The 26,388-nt window shown below is 50.1% G+C and overlaps 1 protein-coding gene across 1 annotated transcript in view; it reads right to left on the bottom strand.

Moving 5' to 3' along the window:
- Positions 1-1,254: 1,254 nt before the first annotated feature.
- Positions 1,255-26,388, bottom strand: part of TRAIP (TRAF interacting protein) — a 28,259-nt gene continuing 3,125 nt past the window's right edge. Inside the window, exons 2-15 of the mRNA XM_003257081.3 lie at positions 20,749-20,806; positions 20,133-20,216; positions 17,198-17,237; positions 16,458-16,585; positions 15,110-15,204; positions 14,483-14,596; positions 13,642-13,729; positions 12,941-13,030; positions 12,430-12,518; positions 4,559-4,711; positions 2,654-2,702; positions 2,251-2,400; positions 2,092-2,142; positions 1,255-1,882 (exon numbers count right to left, since the gene is read on the bottom strand). Coding sequence (XP_003257129.2) covers positions 1,760-1,882; positions 2,092-2,142; positions 2,251-2,400; positions 2,654-2,702; positions 4,559-4,711; positions 12,430-12,518; positions 12,941-13,030; positions 13,642-13,729; positions 14,483-14,596; positions 15,110-15,204; positions 16,458-16,585; positions 17,198-17,237; positions 20,133-20,216; positions 20,749-20,806 — 1,312 coding nt within the window. The 3' untranslated portion in view covers positions 1,255-1,759. The remainder of the gene's footprint in view (positions 1,883-2,091; positions 2,143-2,250; positions 2,401-2,653; positions 2,703-4,558; positions 4,712-12,429; positions 12,519-12,940; positions 13,031-13,641; positions 13,730-14,482; positions 14,597-15,109; positions 15,205-16,457; positions 16,586-17,197; positions 17,238-20,132; positions 20,217-20,748; positions 20,807-26,388) is intronic.

Here is a 26,388-nt window from a genome sequence, read left to right as displayed (position 1 = left end):
ATACAAAAATTAGCCGGGCATGGTGGCACGTGCCTGTAGTCCCAGCTACTCAGGAGACTGAGGCAGGAGAATCACTTGAACCCGGGGAGTGGAGGTTGCAGTGAGCTGAGATCATGCCACTGCACTCCAGCCTGGGTAACAGACTGAGACTATGTCTCAAAAAAAAAAAAAAAAAAAAAAAAAAAAAAGCTGAGCACAGAGAGGCCAGGTAATTTACCTAAGATCACTCAGCTGGTAAGGACGGTGCTAGCAGCCAGCCCCTACACTCTTAACCTGATGCTTCGCTTCACATCACTAAACCTCCTTGGCTCAAGTCAGCTGCAGAGGGGCCAAAACTCATAACCAAGAATGGCACCTCCTTGCCACAAAGCCCCATACTCCTCCAGATATGCTAGAGATCAGCTAGGCAACCTCCACTGCAGCACTCACTCACTCCCTGTGCCTCTTACTCCCCGTGCCAGGCCCATGCTGGGTCCTGGAAAAACAGGTGAACTCCTACCTAATAGTGGGAGAGGGAAATTTAGGGGACTTCACTCAGGCTGGAGGTCAAGAAGGGAAGCACTTTAGAAGAAAGTGCCCTTGGCTGGGTGTGGTGGCTCACACCTATAATTCCAGCACTTTGGGAGGCCAAGGCAGGAGGATCGCTTGAGCTCAGGAGTTTGAGACCAGCCTGGGCAACATAGCAGGACCTTGTCTCTACAAAAAATAAAAATAAAAAAATTAGCCAGGCGTGGTGGCACGTACCTGCAGTCCCAGCTACTCAGGAGGCTGAGGTGGGAGGATCACCTGAGCCTGGGAGGTTGAGGCTGCAGTGAACTGTGATTGTGCCACTGCACTCCAGCCTGGGAGACAGAGGGAGACCCTGTTGCAAAAAGAAAAAAAAAAAAAGAAAGAAAAGAAAGTGCCTTTGCAGCCAAAAGTCAAAAGCTAGCAATTTGGCTGGTAGTGTTTAAACGTGGGTAGGAACGGAAGGTAGTGGTCTCTGGTTATTTGCTGTGAGTACACTGTATAGATAGATTTCCATTTACTCATTCACTTTCCTACTTATGGCCTTTAGGCTGTGCCCAGGTTAGAGATTGTGAGAAAAGCTGCAGTGATCTCATTCTTGCTAGAGTCTTCCTGTGCCCCATGAGAAGGCATATGCTAGGGAAGGAACTGCTGGGTCTGAGGCTAGGTGATGTTCCTGCTTTAGAAAGTCATGCCAAACAGTTTTCTAAAGTGTTGGTGCAAATTTACACTCTCAGAACCAGGAAGAAGAGATTCTTTTTTTTTTTTTTTAATTTTATTTTACATGAAAATCTTCCATCCTCTCCATACATCCCATGCTATCCTCCATTCCCCACCCTGCTTGGCCTGTGCCTAGAAGCAAGTCAAAGGCAGGTAGAAGCTCAGGCTGAGGCTGCCTGAGATGCCTCAAGCACTCTGGTCCACAGAGACAGTCAACAAGTGACCGTGGTCTCCAGGCCCAGAAAGAGTCTGACCACATCTGATCATGGCTATAAACAGGAGCCTGGCAACAGGAGCAGGCCCTGCTCACAGGATCAGTGGGCTGGTCATGTCAGCTCCCAGTCATAGGAGTGGGGCAGGGTGAGGGCAGGAAGAGCAGTCTGGGTGTCACACTCACCCTCACCTGTTTGTCTGCCCTTACGCCTCAAGCTGGTCCCGAAAGTGGGGCTCTGCCCACAAAACCCCCTGCCTGGACAGTCCTTGACCTACAAGTTGCAGGCATGTGTCTGGCCACTGGTCAGACTCACTGTTCTCACGACCACAGGAAGGTGTCCAGCTTGGCCTGGGAGAGAGAAGGCACTGTCTTCACCCTCACTCTCTGCTTAGCCTTGGTCTTGGGCTTAACGGGCAATGGGCGGATCATGACTGTGTCAGTCTGGAGGAGCTGTCAAGGAAGAGGCTTGGAGAAAGGACTGCAATGCAGGGCAAGAGAGGCTCAGAGCCGGGGGTGGGCAGCCCTCGTACACAGAATGAGGCCCAGCGCTGCACACCTGAGGCTGTTGGCACTGGTAGGCTGGGGGTATAGGTGAGGCATAGTATGGGCTCCACAGCTCGGCTCAGCTCAACATCACAGAAAAAGGATACAGGCTGGATGAATTTTGTCCGGCCACCGAGCCCATCGAAGCCTGTCCTTACCTAGGGTGGAAGGAAGAGATGAGTGGGCCAGGCTAATGGGTTAGGCAGCTGGCCACCCATTTCTACCCAAGAGGGCTGGCTCCTGCCACTGTGGGAAGCCATACTCACCACATCTTTGCTGCAAGAGGACTCTGACCTGGGCCTCTTGGGCTGTTTCTGGCCCAGGATGGCATTCCGGACAAAAATAGGGAAGGCACCAACCAGTTCCTCATCTGGCTCTCCTGCACAGCTCTGGCCACCCAGTGAGAGCTGGGACTTCTGCAGGGAAGACCCCAGGGCCAGACTTGATGACTTGGATGTCAGCAAAGGAGGGAGGGTAGTGGTGGTGGAACAAAATCAGGATCTCTGATGCCTCACTAGGAGGCAGGAGGGATAATGAGTAGAATCCCAAGGGTGGCTCCGAAGTACCTCAGTCCTGGACCAGGAGTGACAAGGCTCTGGCAAGACGATGCCCTCCCAAAAGTCCAGTCCTGCCAACGGTTAGACTGTGCTTCTTCTAGAAAGCTCTTACCTTCTTGGGGCCTTTGCATATCTTCTTGGGGACATCCTGGATTGGGGAGCTACAAGAATGAGAAAGAAGGCAAGGGGTAGGTAAGCAAGACATGGGGGCAGGTGAACCAGGCTCAGCACACACCCCTTGGGGAGTTACCATGTGGCACTGCTGCTGCCATAACTGCATTCCGGGCAAGGCACCTCAGTGATCCCACCCCAAGTGCAGGTCTGTTAACAGCTGGACAGCCACAGCCAGTAGGGTGGCAGAGACAGGGATGACTGGGGATGACTGGACCATGTCCCAATCCTGTGGCTTCCACTCAAGGCCAAATTCCAATGCTCCTCAAGTCCTTGGGCACCTCACCATGTCCCAGGCTCTATATGGGGCTGAAGAGCCCAATCGACTCACCACCCACGGGAGGAAAGCCAGTCATACCCTGATACGAGCAAAAGAAATCTAATGAGCTCAGGCCTAGTCCTGTCTTCCCAGAGAGGGGACACTACCTCCACGAGAGCCTCAGTAAGTTAGCCTTTCAGTAAAGTAGCCCACAAAATCCTCTCAGAACACAGGGCCAAGCCATCTCCCTAGAGAGTGTGTCTAAGAAGGGCCTGGGGCAGAATAGCACATGGCCCCAGGCCCTGGCCTCCCAATCCCAGCCCCAGAGCCAGAAACTGTATTTCCATCTAATTCCTGGGGAACCCAGCAGCTGGATACCCTCTCCTGGCATTTTCCCTGGTGGGTGAGAAGATGGTGATCTAAGGCTGGCCCTGTGGCTTCTCAAGCCATAAGGACAAGAGTGGGACCAGGGCCTGGTGACTGACTCCTCTGCTCCTGCCCTAACGGCCTGTGGTAAGGCTACATGACAACCAAAGCTCGAGGAAGGACGAGCTGAGTTAGGGACTCTGAACTTCACTACCTCCTTCACTACCTCCACAGGCCATGAAGGTGGTGGAAATGTCTCTGAAAGGCCTGGCAGCCTGAAGAACCCAGGTGTCCACCTTCAACCTTTACAGCGGAAGAGGGGCAATGGGAGGAAGCCAGAGTACACAGCAGACACTGACAGGATCCCTGAGGACTACAGCTCACAGGTCCTAGGTTTGTTTCTCATTGCCACCAGGCCTGGCCCTCTACAACAGGGGTGCCCATGCCCCCTGAGGTTTGGGTGGTAAGACAGCCCAGCTAGCTTGCCCTCTTGCTCCCTTCCACCTCCACTGTCTAGCATCTCAATTTCTTTCTCTTTCTCTTCTTTCTCTCTGTACAAAGTCTTTGAATAAGAGGAAACCTGCCCAGCCCTTGACCAGCCTCACCTGAACAGTACCTGTATGAATGAGTATAGTCCTTGTCTCCACAGTGAATTACACTTGGCAAACCTGGCCAAGGAGACAGCCTCCCTTTTTCTGGTCCCACTGTACCCCAGAGCAGGTTCCACCTGCCCCACTGGAGTTCCAGACAGCTTCTCATGCCTGCCCCTGTGGGTCACCCCCTTGGGTGGTAAGGCCCTGGGCTCCGCGGTTTGAGATGATGCTCCCTCAGGCATGAGCCTCAGAGGCAAACATAGAAGAGGAAGTTCAGAGTCCCTGGCTCAGGACTCTGGTGGGCAGGCCTTCAAGGTATTGGGAGCACCCTCTCCAACTCCACCAGCCCAGACCCGCCCCTTCTGGCATCCCTGCATTCTCTCTAACTTGCATTCCAATACCTTTGCCTTGAAAGGTGATGGTGAGGAATAATGAGACAAGAGAAGGGGTTTGCACAGATTGAGCGCTCAGGTGAGGGAACAAGAGGTAGCTGGAACCAAAGCCATGGCCAAGCCTAGGCAGCCCTCACTGCCTCATCAGCCACTCAGAGGTAACAGAACAGGGCCTGCAGAGCTGTCTTAGCTATCCCCCTACCAGCCCATGGACAGTGCCAGGGACTACCACTCACTGTGACTTCTCTAGGCAAAGTTTTTTGGAGTAACCATGCTGGGAGCTGGAGGGCCGAGCTGGGGGAGTATCCACATCAAAGGTAGCATTGAGATCAATATCATCACGGAAGGATGGCTGGCGGAGCTTCAGATTCACCTCCACAGGGGCTGGGCTGAAGGCAGAGATGACCTGGTTACTTGGGGCCACAGTGGTAACCCAGGACAACAGCTCCTGAAGCATCAGAGATAACTCAGCTCCAGGGACCTGGAGCCCACTCCTGACTCAAGGCCACCCCTCAAGAAAGCCCTACTCTCGGCCAGGCACAGTGGCTCACGCTTGTAATCCCAGCACTTTGGGAGGCCGAGGCGGGTGGATCAAGAGGTCAAGAGATCAAGACCACCCTGGCTAACATGATGAAACCCTGTCTCTACTAAAAACACAAAAATTAGCTGGGCGTGGTGGCTCATGTCTGTAGTCCCAGCTACTCGGGAGGCTGAGGCAGAAGAATCGCTTGAACTCGGGAGGCAGAGCTTGTGGTGAGCCGAGATTGCACCACTGCACTCCAGCCTGGGCGACAGAGCCAGACTCCGTCTCAAAAAAAAAAAAAAAAAAAAAAAAAAAAAGTTTAAATTTAATTTAATTTAAAAAGCACACAAAACTCCATGTATAGTGCAATTACATGATTTGGCACCCCCCCACCACTCCCAGCCCCACCCCCACATGCAGAAAAAGGAGAAGGAAATATTCTGCATGTCAACTGTAACTACCTCTATGATAACTCCCTCTTTTCCAAATTCTCAATGAGTGTGTTTTTACTTTTATAACGGGTGGGTGGGTGGGGGGGGGAGTGAAGTTTTATTCTATTAAAAACTACAGCCGACAGGATTCTTCCAGCCCACCCAGACCTGGCAGGGCTCCCCACCTCCTGTCATACAAGGAGAACCCTGGGGAATGGCAAGGGTAGCTCCAAAGATGCCTTCTCGCTTTCCTTCCTCAGGAACTTTTCAGAGCTGCACCACAATCCCACTCCCACTGGGGTGTACACATCAGAGGGAGGAAGGCTACCTGCATTGATCTGGGTGGCTAAGCAATCCAGGCAGCCTGGACTATTTCTTCCTTTCCCTGTCCAGGACCCTAGAAGCTCTACTTCTGTCCCCGCCTGCAAGTGAAAATGAAGGCTGCACAAACCCACCTCAAACCAACTCTAGGCTGGCTGCTTTGCTTCCTCCTCTGGGAACCACAGCAGCCAGGGCCACTCATGCCAACTTTTTTGCAGTATCCATATTCTGTCACCATTTACCAACCCCAGCAAGTTGAGGCTCAGGTTAGGAAAGGTAAACTCAAGAGGCAGGCAGGATCTCGCTGAGTCCTGTAAATTTTACCCTCCAGGTGGCTCAAGGCAGGACTTTCTACTCCCAGCCATCCCCTAAGGCATTGCCTAGTGGTGCCCAAGCTCAAGGCAAGCCAGGCTTATTCACTTGCACCTCCTGGTCATCCACAATACTAAACTCAAGACTCTGGAGGTTCTCACGGTGCCTCCCTCACTCCGCATATCCACATCTGGATCATATGGACACATTTCTTCTTCTCTTAGACTGTTTCTTTTTTTTTTTTGAGACGGAATCTCGCTCTGTTGCCCAGGCTGGAGTGCAGTGGTGCAATCTCGGCTCACTGCAAGCTCCGCCTTCCGGGTTCAAGCCATTCTCCTGCCTCAGCCTCCCGAGTAGCTGGGGCTACAGGCACCCGCCACCACGCCCAGCTAATTTTTTGTATTTTTAGTAGAGACAGGGTTTCACCGTGTTAGCCAGGATGGTCTCGATCTCCTGACCTCATGATCCACCCACCTCGGCCTCCCAAAGTGCTGGGATTACAGGCGTGAGCCACCGTGCCCGGCCTTGTCTTAGACTGTTTCTATATTCTTCCTCCTTTATGAGCTTGAAGCCTATTTCCCTTTCTGCCAGGGGTCCACTTTCTTTCCTTCCCACTTTCTGTTTGTCCTACAAGGAGAAAGAACCTAGGGCTCAGTAGTCCTTCTCTCACTGGTTGAGGCTGGCTTGAGGCCCTCCTGAGTGACACTATCACCCTTGGGACACCCACCCATGGTCAACTTACAGGGCTTCATGCCAGAGGCCTCAGGGGGCCAGGCAAGACACTCAAAGTTCCCCTTTCCAGAACAGAGCTAAGGCCTTGAGCAGCCCATTGCCTGCGTGGCATGGGATTAGTCAACGTCTCCTCCATGAACTCATGGCTCCTGGCGGCCTTACCTTACCCTAAGGAAAGGTCTCCCTGGCTGTCTCTAGCCTGGAGTTCAGGGGCCCTTGGGGCCCATGAGAGAGATCTTTCTAACACTGACTCTGTAGTTGGGGGTGGTGGCTACATGCTGATGCCTCCCTAAAATGACAGGTATGAAGGGTAATCCTACTGCAACAAGTAGAAGGGGCAACCACCATCAGCCCCCAGAGATTTCCAAAAAATTCTGGGAGACAAAGCATGGCCAGGGGACAAGAGACTGACACAGCAGCCAGAACCCACAAGGAGGGGGTCCATGAAGGCAAGGGAGGGCCTTGCAAAAGCATGAAACAGGCCTGAAAACTGGAACACTGATGAAATTGTGAGCTTGGCTCCACCGCATCCTAATCTGCATTGGTAGAACACTAGGCAGTCAGGCTGCTGCCCTGGGACAATAAATAGAAGAGCTTTTCTCAAAGACACTAAACAAACCATGTACAATGACCTAGGGCAGCCAATATTATTGGACCCAACAGTAAAGCCTTCTGCATCCTGGGTTCAGGTAAGACTCCACATGATGCCAGCTGTCTGCACATCCCCCCCAAACCCTACCCACATAGGTTGGCCTCCAAAGTAGCCAAGGACCACCAGGTATGGAAGGGTAGCCCAGGAGAAAGTCCACGGTGCACAAATACTGACTCTGAGACAAACAGAAATATGAGACCATAAAACAAGAACATGATGCTTTGCAAAACAGACATACTCAAAGAGCAAAAAAGAATGCTTGCAAATTTAAAACATGAATACTGCCAGGCACAGTAGCTCACGCCTGTAATACCAACAATTTGGGAGGCTGAGGTGGGAGGATGGCTTGAGGCCAAGAGTTTGATACTGACCTGGGCAACATATTGAGACTCTGTCTCTACAAAAAATAAAATTAAATAATTAACTGGGCATTGTGGCACATGCCTGTAATCTCAGCTACTTGGAAGGCTGAGGTGGGAGGATCCCTTCAACCCAGGGGGTGGAGGTTGCAGTGAGCCGAGATCGTGCCACTGCACTTCAGCCTGGGCAACACAGAAAGACCCTGTCTCAAAAAAAAATTAAATATGATTACTGATTCAGCCTTAAAAAGGAAGAAAATTCTAATACATGCTACATGGATAAACCTTGAAGACATTATGCTAAGTGAAATAAGCCAGTAATAAAAGGACAAATATTGTATGAGTCCACTTATATGAGGGCTCCTAAAGTAGTCAAATTGATAGAGACAGAAAGTAGCAGGGTAAGTGAAGGAGCTGAGGAGAAAGGGGAAAGGGGAGTTATTGTTTAATGGGTATAGAATTTCACTTTGGGAAGATGAAAACATTCTGGAGTGGGATGGTGGTGATGGTTGCACAGCAAGTAAATGTACTTGATGCCACAGAAATGTACTTAAAAATGGTTACAGTAATGAGTTTTGTTTATATTTTACTACAATAAAAAATACTGCTGCAGTAAAAAGTTTTAAAAATTAAGAAGTTTCTTAAAAAACTTAAGAAACTTCTTGGCTGGGCACGGTGGCACACGCCTGTAATCCCAGCACTTTGGGAGGCCGAGGTGAGCAGATCACAAGGTCAAGAGATCGAGACCATCCTGCCTAACACGGTGAAACCCTGTCTCTACTAAAAATACAAAAAATTAGCCAGGCGTGGTGGCGGGCACCTGTAGTCCCAGCTACTCGGGAGGCTGAGGCAGGAGAATAGCATAAACCCGGGAGGCAGAGCTTGCAGTGAGCCGAGATCGCGCCACTGCACTCCAGCCTGGGCTACAGAGCAAGGCTCCATCTCAAAAAAAAAAAAAACTTCTTAATTATTTTTCGTTATCGTTTTTGCTACAGTCTCGCTCTGTCATCCAGGCTGGAGTACAGTAGCACGATCCTGGCTCACTGCAACCTCCACCTCCTGGGTTCAAGCCATTCTCATGCGTCAGCCTCCCAAGTAGCTGGGATTATAGGCGTGTACCACCACACCTGGCTAATTTTTGTATTTTTAGTACAGCCACCATATCCAGCCAGAGATTTCTTAATTTTCCTAATTTTAAATTAAGAAATGGTGATGGCTAGGCGTGGTGGCTCACATCTGTAATCCCAGCACTTTGGGAGGCCAAGGTGGGAAGATAACTTGAGATCAGGAATTAAAGACCAGCCTGGCCAACATGGTGAAACCCCATCTCTACTAAAAATACAAAAAACTAGCTGGGCATGGTGGTGCGTGCCTATAATCCCAGCTACTGGGGAGGTTGAGGCAGGAGAATTGCTTCAACCAGGGAAGCGGAGGTTACAGTGAGCCAAGATTGCACCACTGTACTCCAGCCTGGGCGACAGCGCAAGACAGTGTTTCAAAAAAAAGAAAAGAAAAGAAAGAAAAGAAAAGGAAAAAAAAAAAGAAAAAAGAAAAGAAAAGAAAAGAAAAACGGTGGCTCACGCCTGTAATCCCAGCACTTTGGGAAGCCCAGGCAGGAGGATCGCTTGAGGCCAGGAGTTCAAGACCAGCCTGGGCAATAAGTGAGACCCTGCCTCTACAAAAAATTAGTTGGGCGTGGTGGTGCATGCCTGTAGTCAATCCCAGCTACTCAGGAGATTGAGGCAGGAGGATCACTTGAGCCCAGGAGGTGGAGCTGCTATGAGAACAGTGAAAATTTACTGAAGTTTACCAGCTTCTTCATCAACCTCTCCCCTGGATGCTGGAAATGTTCTACTAGACCAGATTTCCAAACTGGTTACTTCCGATGGTTTCAACCAGCTAACGGTTGCCATGGAGAGATGGATTCCTGGAGCTTTCTACTCTTCCATCTTCCTTGACATGCCTTTTTTTTTTTTTTTTTTTGAGACAGGTCTCACTCTGTCACCCAGACTAGAGTGCAGTGGCGTGATCATCACTTACTGCAGCCTTGACCTCCCAGGCTCAAGTGATCCTCTCACCTGAGCCTCCCGAATAGGTGGCCCAAGAAAACTTAAGACTTCTTCCAGACCTCTGTAGTAACACATTAGCAGTCACAGGAGAAAGGTAGAGGCAGAGTCTTTGAGGTCACTTGTAGTTGTGAGGGTCTCGCCATCAGAACACAAAGAAGACAGGGCAATGCTGTTGCTGAGGATTCAACAACTATTTTTGAGAGCTTGAGGCTATGAGTTTATAAGAGGCTGTGCCTAGGCTGGGCATGGTGGCTCACATTCGTAATCCCAGCGCTTTAGTCCCAGCTACCCAGGAGGCTAAGGCAGGAGGATCACATCACCTGAGCCCAGGAGGTCGAGGCTGCAGTGAGCTGTGATCACACCACTGCACTCTAGCCTGGGTAACAGAATGAGACCCTATCTCAAAACAAACAAACAAACAAACAAACAAACACAAGAATGGATTGTGCTGGTGCTGCATAATGCCTAGTTAAAAGAAGGGCTTTTGCTAAAAACAAACAGACCTGCCACCATAATTTTTTTTGTTTTTTCTTGAGACAGAGTCTCTCTGTCACCCAGGCTGGAGTGCAGTGACGCAATCTCGGCTCACTGCAACCTCCACCTCCCAGGGTCAAGCGATTGTTCTGCCTCAGCCTCTCGAGTTAACTGGGATTACAGGTGCCTGCCACCACACCCAGCTAATTTTTGTATTTTTAGTAGAGACGAGGTTTCATCATATTGGTCAGGCTGATCTCGAACTCCTGACCTCAGGTGATCCACTCACCTCAGCCTCCCAAAGTGCTGGGGCTACAGGTGTGAGCCACCACGCCTGGCCTTTTTTTTTTTTTTCCCGAGAGAGACAGGGTCTTACTCTGTCTCCCAGGCTGGAGTGCAGTGGCACAATCATAGCTCAATTGATCACTCTTGGGCTCAAGTGATCCTCCTGCCTTGGCCTCCTGAGTAGCTAGAACTACAAGTGTGTGCCACCGTGCTTGGCTAAGTTTTAAGTTTTTTGATACACGGTCTCACTATGTTGCCCAGGCTGGTCTTGAACTCCTGGACTCAAGCAATCCTCCCACCTTGGCCTCCCAAAGCACTGAGATTACAGGTATGGGTCAATGCACCCAGCCAACCACTTCAATATTTATGCCCAGAAAAATACTGGAGACAAAAATGAATGAAGTCATCCTCATGTGGCTTGATGAAAAGCCCAGCCCAGCTTACAAAAGAAGGCTTGTCAAGTTTAGTGTCCTGCTGGCCTGAAAGCCAAGGGAAACCATTGTTGTCCTCCCTGTACCAAGATGGGCTGCAGGCCCTGGCATGAAGCTTACTCAGAATGAGGTGGGCCCGTCCCAAACTGGGAGCTACAGACCAGATTCTATAATGTAATATATAGCTAGTGGGCTGTGGGCTTAGCCATCTAAACTCCTAGCTCATCTATCCCACTGGAACATAAGCTCCAAGAGAACAGACAGGGTCTGCCATGCAGTGGGCACTCATCAAGGACCTGCTGTAGGAGTCAGGCCTTCCAGCACCCTGAAGAGCTAAAGAAAGTAAACAAAAGCAACCAGGCACGGTGGCTCACGCCTGTAATCCCAGCACTTTGGGAGGCCGAAGTGAGCAGATTGCTTGAGGTCAGGAGTTCCAGACCAGCCTGGCCAACATGGTGAAACCCGTCTCTACCAAAAAATACAAAAATTAGCTGGGCGTGGTGACACACGCCTGTAATCCCAGCTACTCAGGAGGCTGAGGCAGGAGAATCGCTTGAACCTGGGAGATGGAGGTTGCAATGAGCCGAGATCCCACCACTGTACTCCAGCCTGGGAAACAGAGTGAGACTCCATCTAAAAAAAAAAAAAAAAAAAAGATTAAAGACTGGGCCGGGCGCAGTGGCTCACGCCTGTAATCCCAGCACATTGGGAGGCTGAGGCAGGTGGATCACGAGGTCAGGAGATCGAGACCATCCTGGCCAACATGGTGAAACCCCGTCTTTACTAAAATACAAATTAGCCAGGCGTGGTGGTGCGCGCCTGTAATCCCAGTTACTCAGGAGGCTGAGGCAGGAGAATCGCTTGAATCCAGGAGGCGGAGATTGCAGTGAGCTGAGATAGTGCCACTGCACTCCAGCCTGGCAACAGAGTAAGACTCTATAAAAAAAAAAAGAAAAAAAAAGACTGGGGCCACTGACAGGAGTTGCGTGCTTTCTGTCTGGGTCCTTGCTGGGGACTTTCGGCAGGCAGGAGGTAGCCTTGAGGATGCTGTCAGCTAGTCTGCTTCTGTGAAACTCTCAGGAGCAGAAATGGATGCCCATGCTTGCAGGGACACCAATCCTTCTGCCTCTTGGCTCCCTCTGCTGGCAGCTTTAAAGCACGCACTTCTGGCACTAGCGGAATTATTTTACAGTGGTTTCATATTTGTTTCAAAATCTGGGGTGGACAGATACACGTGGGGAGCTACTCCATAAACAGGAGGCCCCAAGACAGTCAGTGCTCCTGTCCTATTCTCAGACCACTTCTAGGTCCTCTGGCCTTCTCTGGCCTCTCTGTGTCAGAGCCTAATTTGCTTCAAGGCTGCTTGCCAGCTAAGTCTTGGCTGGCTCCCAGGGCAGGCTGTCTGCAGACCTCAGGTCCACAAAGGTCACCCACCCCACCAAAGCCAGGAGGATTAAAGACTGTTACCAGAAAGCTCTCCCACCTTGTGACCCCTGTACCGCCCAAGGCTCAACAAACCTCTCTAAAACCAGGCGGTCGACAGTCTCACTGGCCACTGGTGGCAGGTTCAAGGTTTCCTGCAGCATCGTTAGCTTCTTTTTCAGGCTCTTGCGGAGGGAAAGAAAAGTGTGTGAGAAATGGCTGAGGCATCAAGTCCAGAGATAATGCAGAGGACATGAGCAGCATGCCTGAAAGGCCGGCCCACTGGGAACAGAGCAAGGCCTGATAACTCATCATTAGGCTCAGGAGGCCAAGCCCCAGGTAGAGCCCCTCCTCTGATAAGGGACCTCAGGGATGTAAGTGCAGGACAGACTATGAGGGAAGACTCATGGTTCTATCTGCCCTCTGTTGAGGAGGCCCAGGCTCCAGTCTGGACCAGGGCCAAGGGGCACACCCTGACCCAGGAGGATGCAGGGGCCCAGAACCACCACTGACTGGTGCTAGGGTCTTGGGCAGAGATAGCCCAGCCCTGTTCTGGGAGGGCACACAAACCACCCCTCATTCCTGTCAAGCCAGGGAAGTCCCTCACCATGATTTCCTTGTCAGCACTCTGTAAGTCCTTCTGGGCTGACTTCAGTTCTAACTTGGCCTGATCCAATTCAGAGTAGACTGTCTGCAACTATAAGAAAGTGTAGGGAGTGAAGGACAAGCCAAGTGGTAGCCTTGTGCCCTGCCCTCTCCTGCTGCTCCCCAGGGAGTGATCAAGGTAGCCCAGAAGAGACTAGGGATATGGGAAGAGATCCCAGCTCTCTGATGCTAGGCCTCAGTCTGGCAATGCACATCCAGAGCTGCCTAGAAGCAAAGGCTGCTTCCTACATCCTGCAGCCTGTGGATGCACCATGCCAAAAGTAAAAGCAGCTGTGCTGACCGAATCAGGTTCCAGGAGCCCTCCTACTCCAGATGTGGTACAAAAATAGGCCTCTGACGCTGTCACATTTGGGGCCTGTGCTCTCCAGCCAGCCGAGAGGTACCCAGGAGCCAGGAAGAGCAGAGGAGAGCATCAGTGTCCACACGTTGGGGGATACCTCTGTGATCTGTCCACCTCTAGTGGACAAGCCACATATTCAGGCCAATGCCCAGTAAGGACTGGTAACAAATCTCTATAAGTCCTCCAGCTGCCCCAGGGAGTCAGCTGTGCCATCAGGTCCCATGGCCTTGCTCAGGAGACCAGAATGAACATGACAAAAGGAGAGCCACTTCTCCTTCAACCTCTGTTCACTGCTAAGTTACCTTGCTTCTGGAGGAAAACAAATCCTTCCTCAGCTTATCAGCCAGCTCCCCTGAGGCCTTCCGTGCCTCTTTTAGATTCTCGTACTCTCTGCAACATGGCCATGGAAAGAGATGCCAGAAAAGAACACCTGCAGGTCAGACTGAGCCACAGCACTAATCTAACACAAAGCACTGCCCAACCCCTCAACTCAGTCCCATTCCTACTTTGACACCTGAGCCCAATAAGTAACAGGTGGCACTGTGGAGGGTCCTGCAGAGAATGCAAGGAAGTGACTATTTCCTCCTGCCTGTCCTGCAGGCACTGGTGACTTGAGAGGGCATGCAGAAAGCCCCAGTCTCACTAGGGGGCCCCCTAAACCACCTGGTCTTAAAGGAGGCATCTTGGACCCTCTATGCCTCTCAGCTAAGTGGCCCTCCATCCTTCCTGCCAACCTTACACCCACCAGAGTGAAGAATATGAGTAGAGTTTGATCCAAGCCAGGCAGGATCATAGTGCTAATGGGGAACAGGCTCTACATATCAATCACAATGGGGCTTATAGCCCAGAGAGCTAGGTCAACTCCCTTAGAAACAGCACTTAAGATTCACACTCAGTCCTCGACAATCCTATGAGGCAAGTCTACTACTATCTCCATTCAGGAAGTTGAGGGTCAAAGAGGCCAAGAAACTGGCACTAGGCCACATAGTTGCTGAGAGGTGGAATCAGGGTTCAAACAAAGGCAGCATGGCTCCAGAGTTTGCCCCTTAGATCCATCTACTTTACAAGAGATGGGGAGCAATGACACGGCTGGGGACCCATGGCCTATCTCCTGTGTTTGCTGAGAGGGGCCACAGTACGCACTTCTTGAGAGACACACAGTACACAGCCAGCTGTTCCACCGCTGACTGTCCCACACCCATGTCTCGGATCATCTCCTCCACCTCAGGGCGCTGGCTCTGGAGTAGAAGCTCAATCCTGAAAAACACACCCGGCCCACGGCATTTGCAATCTGGAGGCTGATGGGTAGGTACCCAGTGCAGCTCTGCCTTCCTTTGCTGCCGTTGCTAAGGTAACAGGCTAGGCTGCTAGGATGCTTTAGTAGGTGGGTGTGCCCAAGGAAAGGCCCTATGGCAGAGATGAGCATAGCTCCAAGGATGCTGCTGAGAGAGAAGAGGTGCTGAAAGAGGGTCTCAAGATCAGGGATTTACTGGAGAGAGGTTCCTGGAGGGAAAGACCCACCAGGTCATCTGGCCACAGGCAACAGAGACAGGGAGGAATGTGGCAAGGGCTCCCATTTCTTGGAATGGTGGAAGAGTTCATAGAGGCTAAGATCTGTGCCCACACCCAGCTGACCTGAGCCCTCCACGGCCTATGGAGATTTGAGCCTCGGACATGACCCAATCCCACTCCCTGCTGCAGTCCTAAGAACTGTACCGCTTGCAGGCCCTGGGGGCAAAGGCACAGTGCAGGACCCAGCTCCAAACTCACCGCTCCATGGTCTTCATCTTGCTCCTGAGTCGGCGGGCCTCCTCTTGCGCTTGTTTGGTCTCATCCTGCTGTTGCTCTAAGTACTTCATCTGCTTCTGAAGAGCAAATACACCCATACCTGATGCTTGGAGGCCCTCAGGAGCCATTGCTAAAGTCACTAGGAAAACTCTGCTCCAGAACTCTCTGCAGCTTATGTTTTGAAAATGCTGATAACCATGTACTCCCAAACCCCAGGAGGTAAAGCTCCTGGGTCCCACTCTCGCTTGTGCTTCTTCTGCTAAAAGGCTCTAAGCCAGCTGCTTCTTCACCTCCCTGCCTGCTTCCTCCTGAAAGGTATCTTACAGTAGGCACAGCCCACTGCCAGCATTTACAGGCCCACTGTGGGCTGCCAAGGTCCAGTGGTCTGGGCCTCATGGTACATGTTGTGCAGGCGGCTGAAGAAGTCCAGAGCACAAACCCAGGCCTCACCATCCACCACCCAGACCCATGGACAGTTGCCAAGAATGAAGAACTGAGCCAGGGGAAGCTGACCAGGCTGCCTTCGGCCTAAGACCACTTGTCTCTGACCTGAGAATACCATGAGAGACTCCTGTTCTGCAGCCAGGTGCCAGTTTGCTTCCTCCCACCAGCCAGACCATGTGATCCAGCCAAGCCCCAAAGCAGGAACAGAGACAATGAATATCCTGGGGCCTTGTCTGTTCACAAGGATGGCTCCCTTTCCCTTTCAAATGGCATCCAGCAAGGACTGCTCCTGCCTACAAGGCCAGAATATCAATCGTGGGTTCAGATCAATCGCCTCTCATGCCCCTTGGAGAGCAAGAGGCTCACCAACCCAGGCTGATGCAAAATTCATCTGGGTCTAAGGCTGTTCACTCTGCAGGCTTTGATCTGGCTGGTCAGCTCAGCATAGCTGACTTCAAAGGCCCTTGCTCCTCCCTAGGATGCTGTTTGATCTGGCTCAGGAGAGCAGCCCAGCCAAGGACTGGAGTGCTAGTGGAAGGTTCTTCAGGCTGGCCTCATCAGTAGAGTATGAACCACTTTTGGAAATATGGCCCAGCCTCACTGAGGTCTTAGTTGAGCATCCCCTCTGTGAGGTACTGGGAAGGCCTTGCCTCTTCAAACTACCTAGTACAAAACCCACAAGTATAGCCAATATGGCCCTTTTCTTATCGGATGGATGGGTACAGTATGCGAGGGCAAGGGGAAGAAGTGATTTGCCTCTATTTTACAACTCCCCAAACCAAGCTATTGACTGGAGCAGAACCAGAAGATAAGCCCAGAATGGGGAGTCCAGTTCTGGGGCAATACCTCCCTACCAATTCTGTACACATAAAACCTGAGGACCTACTTTCAGTGTGGAGCACAGCATCTCGGCGTTGCCCAAGGCCTGCTGCAGAGATACCACAGTAGCATTGCGTTCTTCCAGCGTATCCCGCAGAGTGTCGATGATGACCTGGCTGTCTCGTTTCTCCTTGTCTGCAGCAGGGGTAGAGGGCGGGGGAAAGGGAAAGTCCTGTCCATCCATCAGCATAAGAACTTGGGCCCTTGGCTTCAGTGCCTCATCCCTTAGGCAGGTGAGAAACAAGGCTCAGGCCTGAAAGCTGGATGGCCCGCTTCTTTCTCTGGTATGTGCCAAACCAGAGAAGCTGAGTCAGAGCCTTCATTCAGGGAAAAGCCCACCTTCTGCTGCTTGAACTACTTAGGAAAATATTTTACTGCCCACTCCCTACCCCCCATGGGTCCAGTTAGTTCATCATCCCAGGACTCAAGCAGGTTCCAGCCAAACTCAGCAGCTGAGCCCTCTCCCAAAGATATTCAGTCCCATCAGGTAGCCCCCTCCCATCTTGGTTCCTGGGCAAGAAGCTGTACTCAGAGACAAGAGGCTCACCTGGTTTAGGTGAACAGCTTCAGTCACCTCCCTTCCCTCTCTTTTTCTGCCCACCACAAGAGCTAGCAGGACTCTTGGACATACAAAGCAGGGAAAGGCCCTGGCTCTCCCAAATGGTTTGAAACCTTCCTCCTAGGGCCCCCGTCCTCCAGCATCCAAGTCAGGGGCTTCCCAGAACCCCTTGTCTCTTGCTAACTCACCTTTCTGGGAAAGCTGGGCTCTGATATTGTCCAGTTCATTCTGAAAGGCAACACCCACAATAAGCAGCAGGAAAGCATCATAGCTGACCTCCACGTGGTCTCCCATAAGGCTGTGGGGAGCCCCAGGATTGAACAATGAGGCCTTCTAGGGCATGAATCCTGCAGTGCCTCAAGGCCAAGCTAAGCTAACAATGGAAAGATAAGCACTGCTGTAGCTCTATGTGCCCTTTTGAAAAGTAGGTAAGATGGAGGAAAACAATCTCAGGGGCAAGGCCCCAGGACAGGTAAAGAGGTAGAATAGTGGAAGGGAAGTAAAGTAGGGCCCCTGTGATCAGTCTCCATAGCAGAAGCTTCTATCACTTCCTTGGCCTCGTTGCTCTGTGTTGGTCTCATTCCCTCTGGGCATCAACTGCCTCACCAGGGACACACAATAGGAATGGCCAAGGACCTTGGGCGACTACTCCTCCTCTCCACCCTGGGTCTTCCTGATTCATAGTCGACTTTCCTCCAAGCTCTGAACTGGCTCTGTGTACCACAGACCTTCCAGACCTAGGATCCAATGGAGGTAGCTATGCCAGGACAGCTTTGTACCCCTGGATGAAACCTCCCATGTGTCTAGTCTCTAACTAGACTGTTGTGAGGATCAAGTGAGCCTCTCAAAGCCCTTGCAAATGTTTCACAGCCATGCCACAGAATCACTGAGAAGCTGTGGCAGAATTGAACCCAGTTCCTATTCAGGATGCCACAGAACTCAACATCCCCATGAGCAAGAGAAGTGCCTGCTCTATAACAAAGAAAGCCAAGGTTTTACAAAACAGAAACGCTTGACCAAGGGTCTATGGTGGTAGCTAGATGGAATCCAGGCAAACCTTACTGTAGATCACTCGTCTAAGGTCAACAGAAAACTCAGAATTTCACGTGACCAATAGTATGGCCCAGGCCCAGTAGGTAAACAAGCCCCTGCTGTCAAACTCTCCACCCAGGACTCTGGGGGCAAGAGCTTCTGGTGGCTGGGCTGGTTAGTATAGGCTGAACAGCTGGGAGTGGAAGTGGTGGGTAAGGAAGAGCACACAAGGGCTGCCTGAGAACAGATACCAGGCCATGGCTGCTGCACCACTGCCCACAGTCCCCTGGCTTCTTCCACACTCCAGCAGGGGCTTCCAAGCCCTTGCTCCAAACTACCCAAGATGTTGCTACCTGTCTCACAAACCTGGCTTTGAAAGCTGGAAATAAATGAAACTGCCTTTGTTGCTTTCATCACAGGCAAGACACTACTTAAAACCGGGAGCAGTTACCATGACGATGAACATGCTTGCTCTAAGCACAAAAAGCTCCACGTTCCTGAAGCAGTGAGGTTCCAAGGACATCATGACACCCTGGGGCCAGAGCCAAATGAACTCTGATCTGACAGATACCTAGCAAATTAACCCTTAGAGTCCAGGGATCATTTGTGAACCCCAATCCAACTTCCTCAAGAGTTCTCTGCCAACGCAGCCTGCTTGCACACACAAAAAGCTAAATTTTAGATTAGGAGGGGAAGCAGTAGACGTATAGGAGGGAAACTACCCACTTTCCCCTAATATATCCATTCCCACCTGAGCTGCAAATCTTGATTCCAAGAGCTCTGGTCTGGGGAAGGCCCAGGCATCCGACTTTATACCAAGCTCCCTAGGCAAATTTTTTTCTTTTTTTTTATTTAATAGAGATGGGGTCCCTGTTGCCCAGGCTGGTCTTAAACTCCTGGGCTCAAGTGATCTGCCCACCTTGGCCTCCCAAATTGCTGGGATTATAGGCATGAGCCATCACGCCCAGCCTCCCCAGGCAATTTTGAGGCACAGGCAGGCTAGGGAACACTGAATCCAAAAATCTCCCGTGGCTGGGGAGTAGAAGAGTTTTCTAATCTGTCACTAACTATCCAAGCAGCAAAGTGGGCTGTACAGGATGGCTATACGTTCTTTAAAACATGAGGAGACAAGACCGCAGGAGAGAATTCAGGTTGGAATTGACCTGAAATCCCAAGGGGAGAGTTTACAGTCAAACAGCTCCCCTCTTCCCTCACAGTGCATTTCTCTGATGACTGTGTCTCATCACTTGTCCTCTGATTTTTGTGTCCCCACCTTGAAAACTGTACCAAGTCTCACCTCTATAACTTCATCTCCATACTCCAGGAACCCTCCACTTATGTGGAAATAGAAAGTGAACTCCCAGGCCAGGCACAGTGGCTCATGCCTGTAATCTCAGCCCTTTGGGAGGCCAAGGTGGGAGGATTGCTCAAGCCCAAGAGTTCAAGACCAGCCTGGGTAACATAGCAAGGCCCTATCTCTATAAAAATTTTTTTTTATAAATTAGGGCTGGGTACAGTGGCTCACGCCTGTAATCTCAGCACTTTGGGAGGCCGAGGTGGGTGGATCACTTCAGGTCCGGAGCTCAAGACCAGCCTGGCCAACAAGGTCTGTACTAAAGTCTGTACTAAAAACACAAAACTAGCCGGGTATGATGGCACGTGCCTGTAGTCCCAGCTACTCGGGAAGCTGAAGCAGGAGAATTGCTTTAACCCAGGAGGCAGAGGTTGCAGTGAGCTAAGATCACACCACTACACTCCAGTCTGAGTGACAGAGTGAGACTTCATCTCAAAATAAATAAATAAATAAATAAATAAAATAAAAAAATTAATCGAGCATGGTAGTGCACCCCTATAGTCCTAGCTATTAGGTAGGCTGAGGTGGGGAGACCCCTTGAACTCAGGAGTTTGAGGTTATAGTGAGCTATGATTGCACCCCTGCACTCCAGTGTGGGCAACGGAGTAAGACCCTGTCTCTTTAAAAAAGAAAGAAAGAAAGAAAGAAAGAAAGAAAGAAAGAAAGAAAGAAAGAAAGAAAGAAAGGGAACTCCCAGAAGGCTTGGAGTTCAGTAGAATCAGATAAATTCTGGGTACCTTTAAGAATTCTGCATCCAAGACATTCTCCTCCTCCTGGGCAAGATCAAAGAAGAGCTTATTGATAATGGTTCTTTTGCCAACCTGGATGGGAGAACAAGATAATAATATGATTGTGTAGCTGGGCCATGCGCAAGGAGGAGAGTGTTGTACATGGGTCTGACTACCTGCCTGACATGCATGTCAGGCCTGTTCTCAGACCTAATTTTTCAAAGTACATCCTTTAGAGTCAAAAGACCTCTTTACTCCTGCAGGTACCCCAAGTTGGGGCTGCTGGTTTTGTGGTCACTGAAGTCATATTAATAGAGACCTACATGGTTAAGTGCTCAAAAGATATCTGAACTCTAGGTGCGGAGTCATTGATGAAAAGACAGGGAAGGAGGCCAGCCAAATCTACCCAAGTGAAAACTGGCCAGGCAACAAGTCCATCTGCCAGCTACCTGTGGGTGTAAGCAGGCCTCCCAACCACTCAAGGGCACAAGTGAGACTCAACTGGCCTTAAACCAGGAGGGTCCAAAAAGGTCAGAGATACTGCAGTTTCAGAGCTCTTTTCACATTCCTGCTCTCTGCTAAGGAGATCTCTTCAGTTGAGGTGGTCCCACCCCAATACTCTCACCTGGATTCGGCACTGTGGGCAGGTCCGACTTGGTGCTGTCTCAAACCACTGAATTAGGCTGGAATGAAAAGCAGAACAATAGATTGATGAGCCCTGGTTTGTCTGGGGACATAAGCCAGGCAAACATTCTGACCACGAAAGGGTCTGTTCTGCTCCTCCTTGACCCAATGCCTGCCCAAATAAGAGGACAGTAGCATAGGCAGTTATAGCACCTCCTGCAAGGCCTGACGGGTACTCAGGACTCCAACCAGCTGGCCCTTTTTTTGGCCCTGTTGGCTTGGCCAAAAGCTGTCCTTCAGGCAACATTCTGGGCTTTGACTGGGGTTGGGAGAGACGATAGTCAAAGCTCAGGGGCCCTCAGAGATGAGGACTCTGATAACACCCCCATTTTAAGCTGGAATCCCAGAGACTACACTTTCAAGGTGAGGATCAACCAGAAATAAAAGTAAGTAAGGGTACAAAAATAAAGTTAGATATAATGAATAAAATCTAGTATTTGATAGCACAACAGAGTGATTACAGTCAACAATAATCTACTGTACATTTTAAAGTAACTAAAAGAATAGGAATGTTTATAACACAAAAAAAATGATAAATGCTTGAGGTGATGGCTACTCCATTTACCCTGAAGTGATTATTACAGCGTATCCCTGCATCAAAATATCTCATAAATCCCATAAATATGTATACCTACTGTGTACTCCTAACTTTTTTTTTTTTTTTGAGGCAGAGTCTTGCTCTGTCGCCCAGGCTGGAGTGCAGTGGCGTGATCTTGGTTCACTGCAAACTCCGCCTCCTTGGTTCAAACGATTCTCCTACTTCAGCCTCCCAAGTAGCTGGGATTACAGGCATGCGTGATCACGCCCAGCTAATTTTTGTTTTTAGTAGAGACAGGGTTTCACCATGTTGGCCAGACTGGTCTTGAACTCCTGACCTCAAGTGATCCACCTGCCTCAGCCTCCCAAAGTGCTGGGATTACAGGTATGAGCCACCATACCCAGCCATAAAATTTTTTTTAATTAAATTTTTTTGTTTTTTTTTTTGTTTTTTACAGAATAGAGGCAAGGTCTCACTGTGCTGCCCAAGCTGGTCTCAACTCCTGAGCTTAAGTGCTCCTCCCATCTCAGCCTCCCAAAGTGGTGAAACTACTGGCATAAGCCACTGCGCCCAGTCAAAAAATTTTTAATTAAAAAAAAAATAAAAAGTGGCCGGGCGCAGTGGCTCACGCCTGTAATCCCAGCACTTTGGGAGGCCAAGGTGGGCAGATCACGAGTTCAGGAAATTGAGACCGTCCTGACTAACATGGTGAAACCCCATCTCTACTAAAAATACAAAACATTAGCCGGACGTGGTGGCGGGCGCCCGTAGTCCCAGCTACTTGGGAGGCTGAGGCAGGAGAATGGTGTGAACCTGGGAGGCGGAGCTTGCAGTGAGCTGAGATTGTGCCACTACACTCCAGCCTGGGCGACAGAGCGAGACTCCATCTCAAAAAAAAAAAAGTAAGTAGTGGTAAAAGCAAAACACAGCCAAGCTTTGCATCATCTATGCACGTGGTCCAGCAAAGCTCAAGCCTTAAACTTTAATCAGTCTCCTACTAGTAGACTCCCCTACTCCTAGGGACCAGGGAGAAACTAAGTCCTCTCTAGAAAATGATACCATCATCCTGGCCTCAAATATTCCTATGAGTACATTTTCTTTTCTTTTTTCTTTTTTTTTTTTTTTTTTTTTGAGTTGGGGTCTCAATCTGTCACCCAGGCTGGAGCGCAGTGGCGTGATCTTGGCTTACTGCAACCTTCGCCTCCCAGGCTCAAGCGATCCTCCCACCTCAGCCTCCCGAGTAGCTGGGACCACAGGAGTGCACCACCACTCCCAGCTAAAATTCCTGTAAGTTTTCAAATACCATGTACAACATATAATCAAGAGTAACTAGGAGCAGTGGAATACTACACAGCAAGAATAAATGAGTCTACAACTAAGAACAATATTATGAATAAATCACAAAAACATAACACTGAGGAAGAGAAGCCAGACACAAAAAGTTATATTCTGTATGATTCTATTTACACAGAGTTTAAAAGTAGGCAGTCCAGGCCCAGTGGCTCACGTCTGTAATCCCAGCACTTTGGGAGGTCGAGGCGGGTGGATCATGAGGTCAGGAGTTTGAGACCAGCCTGACCAACATGGTGAAACCCCGTCTCTACTAAAAATAGAAAGATTAGCCAGGTGTGGTGGCGCATGCCTGTAATCCCAGCTACTTGGGAGACTGAGGCAGAAGAATTGCTTGAACCTGGGAGGTGTAGGTTGTAGTGAGCCGAGATGGCGCCACTGCACTCCAGCGTGGGGGACAGAGTGAGACTCCGTCTCAAAAAAAAAAAAAAAAAAAAAAAAGTAGGCAAAATTCATCTATGCTCTCAAAGTCAAGACAGTAGCTATCTTAACATGGGGACGTGGAGGGAGGGGTTGGTAGGGGTTGGAAGAGCATATAAGGAGGTTTCTAGAGTTGATAATAGCCTGCTTTTTTTTTTTTTTTTTTTTTTTTTTTTTTGAGACAGAGTCTTGCTCTGTCACCCAGGCTGGAGTTTGGTGGCACGATCTCGGCTCACTGCAACCTCCGCCTCCCAGGTTCAAGCGATTCTCCTGCCTCAGCCTCCCGAGTAGCTGGGGTTACAGGCGCACACCACCATGCCTGGCTCATTTTTGTATTTTTTCAGTAGAGACAGGGTTTCACCATGTTGGCCAGGCTGTTCTCAAACTCCTGAACCGCCCACCTCAGCCTCCAAAAGTGCTGGGATTACAGGCGTGAGCCACCGTGCCCAGCCAATAGCCTTCGTTTTCCTGTTTTCTTTTTTTTTTTGGTGGGGGGACTTTCGAGACAGGGTCTCACTCTGTCACCCAGGCTGGAACGCAGTGGAGCAATCATGGCTCACAGCAGCCTCTACCTCCCAGGCTCAGGTGATGATCACCTCAGCATCCCGGGTAGCTGGGACCACAGGCACATGCCACTATGCTCGGCTAATTTTCTGTGTTTTTAGTAGAGATTTCATCATGTTGCTCGGGCTGTTCTAGAACTTCTGGGCTCAAGCAATCTGCCTATTTCAGCCTCCCAAAGTGCTGGGATTGGCCGGGCGTGGTGGCTCACGCCTGTAATCCCAGCACTTTGGGAGGCCGAGGCAGGCGGATCACGAGGTCAGGAGATCGAGACCATCCTGGCTAACATGGTGAAACCCCGTCTCTACTAAAAATACAAAAAATTAGCCAGGCGAGGTGGCGGACGCCTGTAGTCCCAGCTATGCGGGAGGCTGAGGCAGGAGAATGGCGTGAACCCGGGAGGCGGAGTTTGCAGTGAGCCGAGATTGCGCCACTGCACTCCAGCCTGGGTGAAAGAGCGAGACTCCGTCTCAAAAAACAAAAAAAAGTGCTGGGATTACAGGCGTGAATCAACATGCCCAGCCATACCCTGTTTCTTGATCTGAATTCTGGGTGCATAGGTATGTTCAATTTGTAAAAATTCTGCAAGCCATATACTTAGAATATGTGTACTTTTCTGAACTATATTATACTTCAATTTTAAAATGTTCTTTTTTTGAAATGGGGTCTCACTCTGTCATCCAGGCTGGAGTGCAGCAGCACAATCATGAGTCACTGCAGCCTCAACCTCCCAGGCTCAAGCGATCGTCCTGCCTCAGCCTTGCAAGTGGCTGGGACTACAGGCACAGGCCACCATGCCCAGGTAATTTATATTTTTTCACTTTTTTATAGAGATGGGGTGTCACTATGTTGCCCAGACTGGTCTTGGACCCCTGGGCTCAAGCAATCCAGCCACCTCCCAAAGTGCTGGGATTAAAGGGGTGAGCCATCATGCCTAGCCAAAAAAACACTTTTTTTTTTTTTAAGACTGAATCTCGCTCTGTCACCCAGGCTGCAGTGCAGTGGTGCAATCTCGGCTCACTGCAACCTCCGCCTCCTGAGTTCAAGCGATTCTCCTTCCTCAGCCTCCCAAGTAGCTGGGACTAGAGGCACGTGACACCACACCCAGCTAATTTTTTTGTATTTTTAGTAGAGACGGGGTTTCACCATGTTAGCCAGGATGGTCTCGATCTCCTGACCTCGTGATCCACCTGCCTCGGCCTCCCAAAGTGCTGGGATTACAGTCGTGAGCCACCACGCCCAGCCAAAAAAACATTTTTTTAAGTAAACAGGTACACAAGAAAAAAAAGCACTATGAAAACAAACCAGAAGAAATGCCCACAAAGACTTTAGGTAGGCCAGGTGCGGTGGCTCAGACCTGTAATCCCAGCACTGTGAGAGGCCGAGATGGGCAGATCATGAGGTCAGGAGTTCAAGACCATCCTGGCCAACATGGCGAAACCCCGTCTCTACTAAAAATATAAAAATTAGCCGGGCATGGTGGCGAGCGCCTGTAATCCCAGCTACTCGGGAGGTTGACGCAGGAGAATTGCTTGAACCCAGGAGGTGGAGGTTGCAGTGAGCTGAGTTCGGACCATTGCACTCCAGCCTGGGTGACAGAGTGAGACTCTGCCTCAAAAATAAATAATAATACAGGATAAAAAAGCTAACGGAATAGAGGCAATATATGAAGAGATAATGGCTGATAATTTTCCAGAACTGATTAAAGAAATTGCTCCACACAGCCAGGTGCGGTGGCTCACGCCTGTAATCCCAGCACTTTGGGAGGCCGAGGCAGGCGGATCACGAGGTCAGGAGATCAAGACCATCCTGACTAACACAGTGAAACCCCATCTCTACTAAAAATACAAAAAATTAGCCGGGCATGGTGGCAGGCGCCTGTAGTCCCAGCTACTCGGGAGGCTGAGGCAGGAGAATGGCGTGAACCTGGGAGGCGGAGCTTGCAGTGAGCCAAGATCACGCCACTGCACTCCAGCCTGGGCAACAGAGTGAGACTCCATCAAAAAAAAAAAAAAAAAGAAAGAAAGAAAGAAAGAAATTGCTCTACACCACGTTAAAAGAAATCTAATGAATCCCAAGCAGAATTTGTAAAAAGAAATTCGGCCAGGCACAGTGGCTCATGGCTGTAATGCCGGCACTTTGGGAGACCAAGGTGGGAAGATCACCTGAGGTCAGGAGTTCGACACCAGCCTGGCCAACATGGTGAAACCCTGTCTCTGCTACAAGTACAAAATTTAGCCGGGCATGATGACATATGCCTTTAGTCCCAGCTACTCAGGAGGCTGAGGCAGGAGAATTGCTTGAACCAGGGAGGTGGAGGTTGCAGTGAGTTGAGATTGTCCCACTGCGCTCCAGCCTGGGCAACAGAGCAAGACTGTCTCAAAAAAAAAAACAAAAAAGGTAAAAAGAAATTCATATTGGATACACTATGCTAAAACTGCAGAAAGCCAAAATCAAGAAAATTCTAAAGGTAATGAGAGTCTGAGGATAATGTTCCAAAGTATGCTTAAAGGAGTAACTGATAAACTAAAATCTGACTTCAATAGCTACAACGGAAGCTAGAAGTTGGATAAGGGCCGAGTGTGGTGGCTCACACCTGTATTGCCAGCACTTTGGAAGGCCAAGGCAGGAGGATTGCTTTAGGCCAGGAGTTTGAGACCAGCCTGGCTAATGTAGCGAGACCTTGTCTCTAAAAACAGTAATAAAATAAAA

This window comes from Nomascus leucogenys, chromosome 4 (assembly GCF_006542625.1).
Source record: "Nomascus leucogenys isolate Asia chromosome 4, Asia_NLE_v1, whole genome shotgun sequence".
Classification (NCBI taxonomy): domain Eukaryota; kingdom Metazoa; phylum Chordata; class Mammalia; order Primates; family Hylobatidae; genus Nomascus; species Nomascus leucogenys.
Note: the sequence above shows the minus strand (reverse complement) of the source record. Positions and strands in the feature narration are given on the sequence as shown.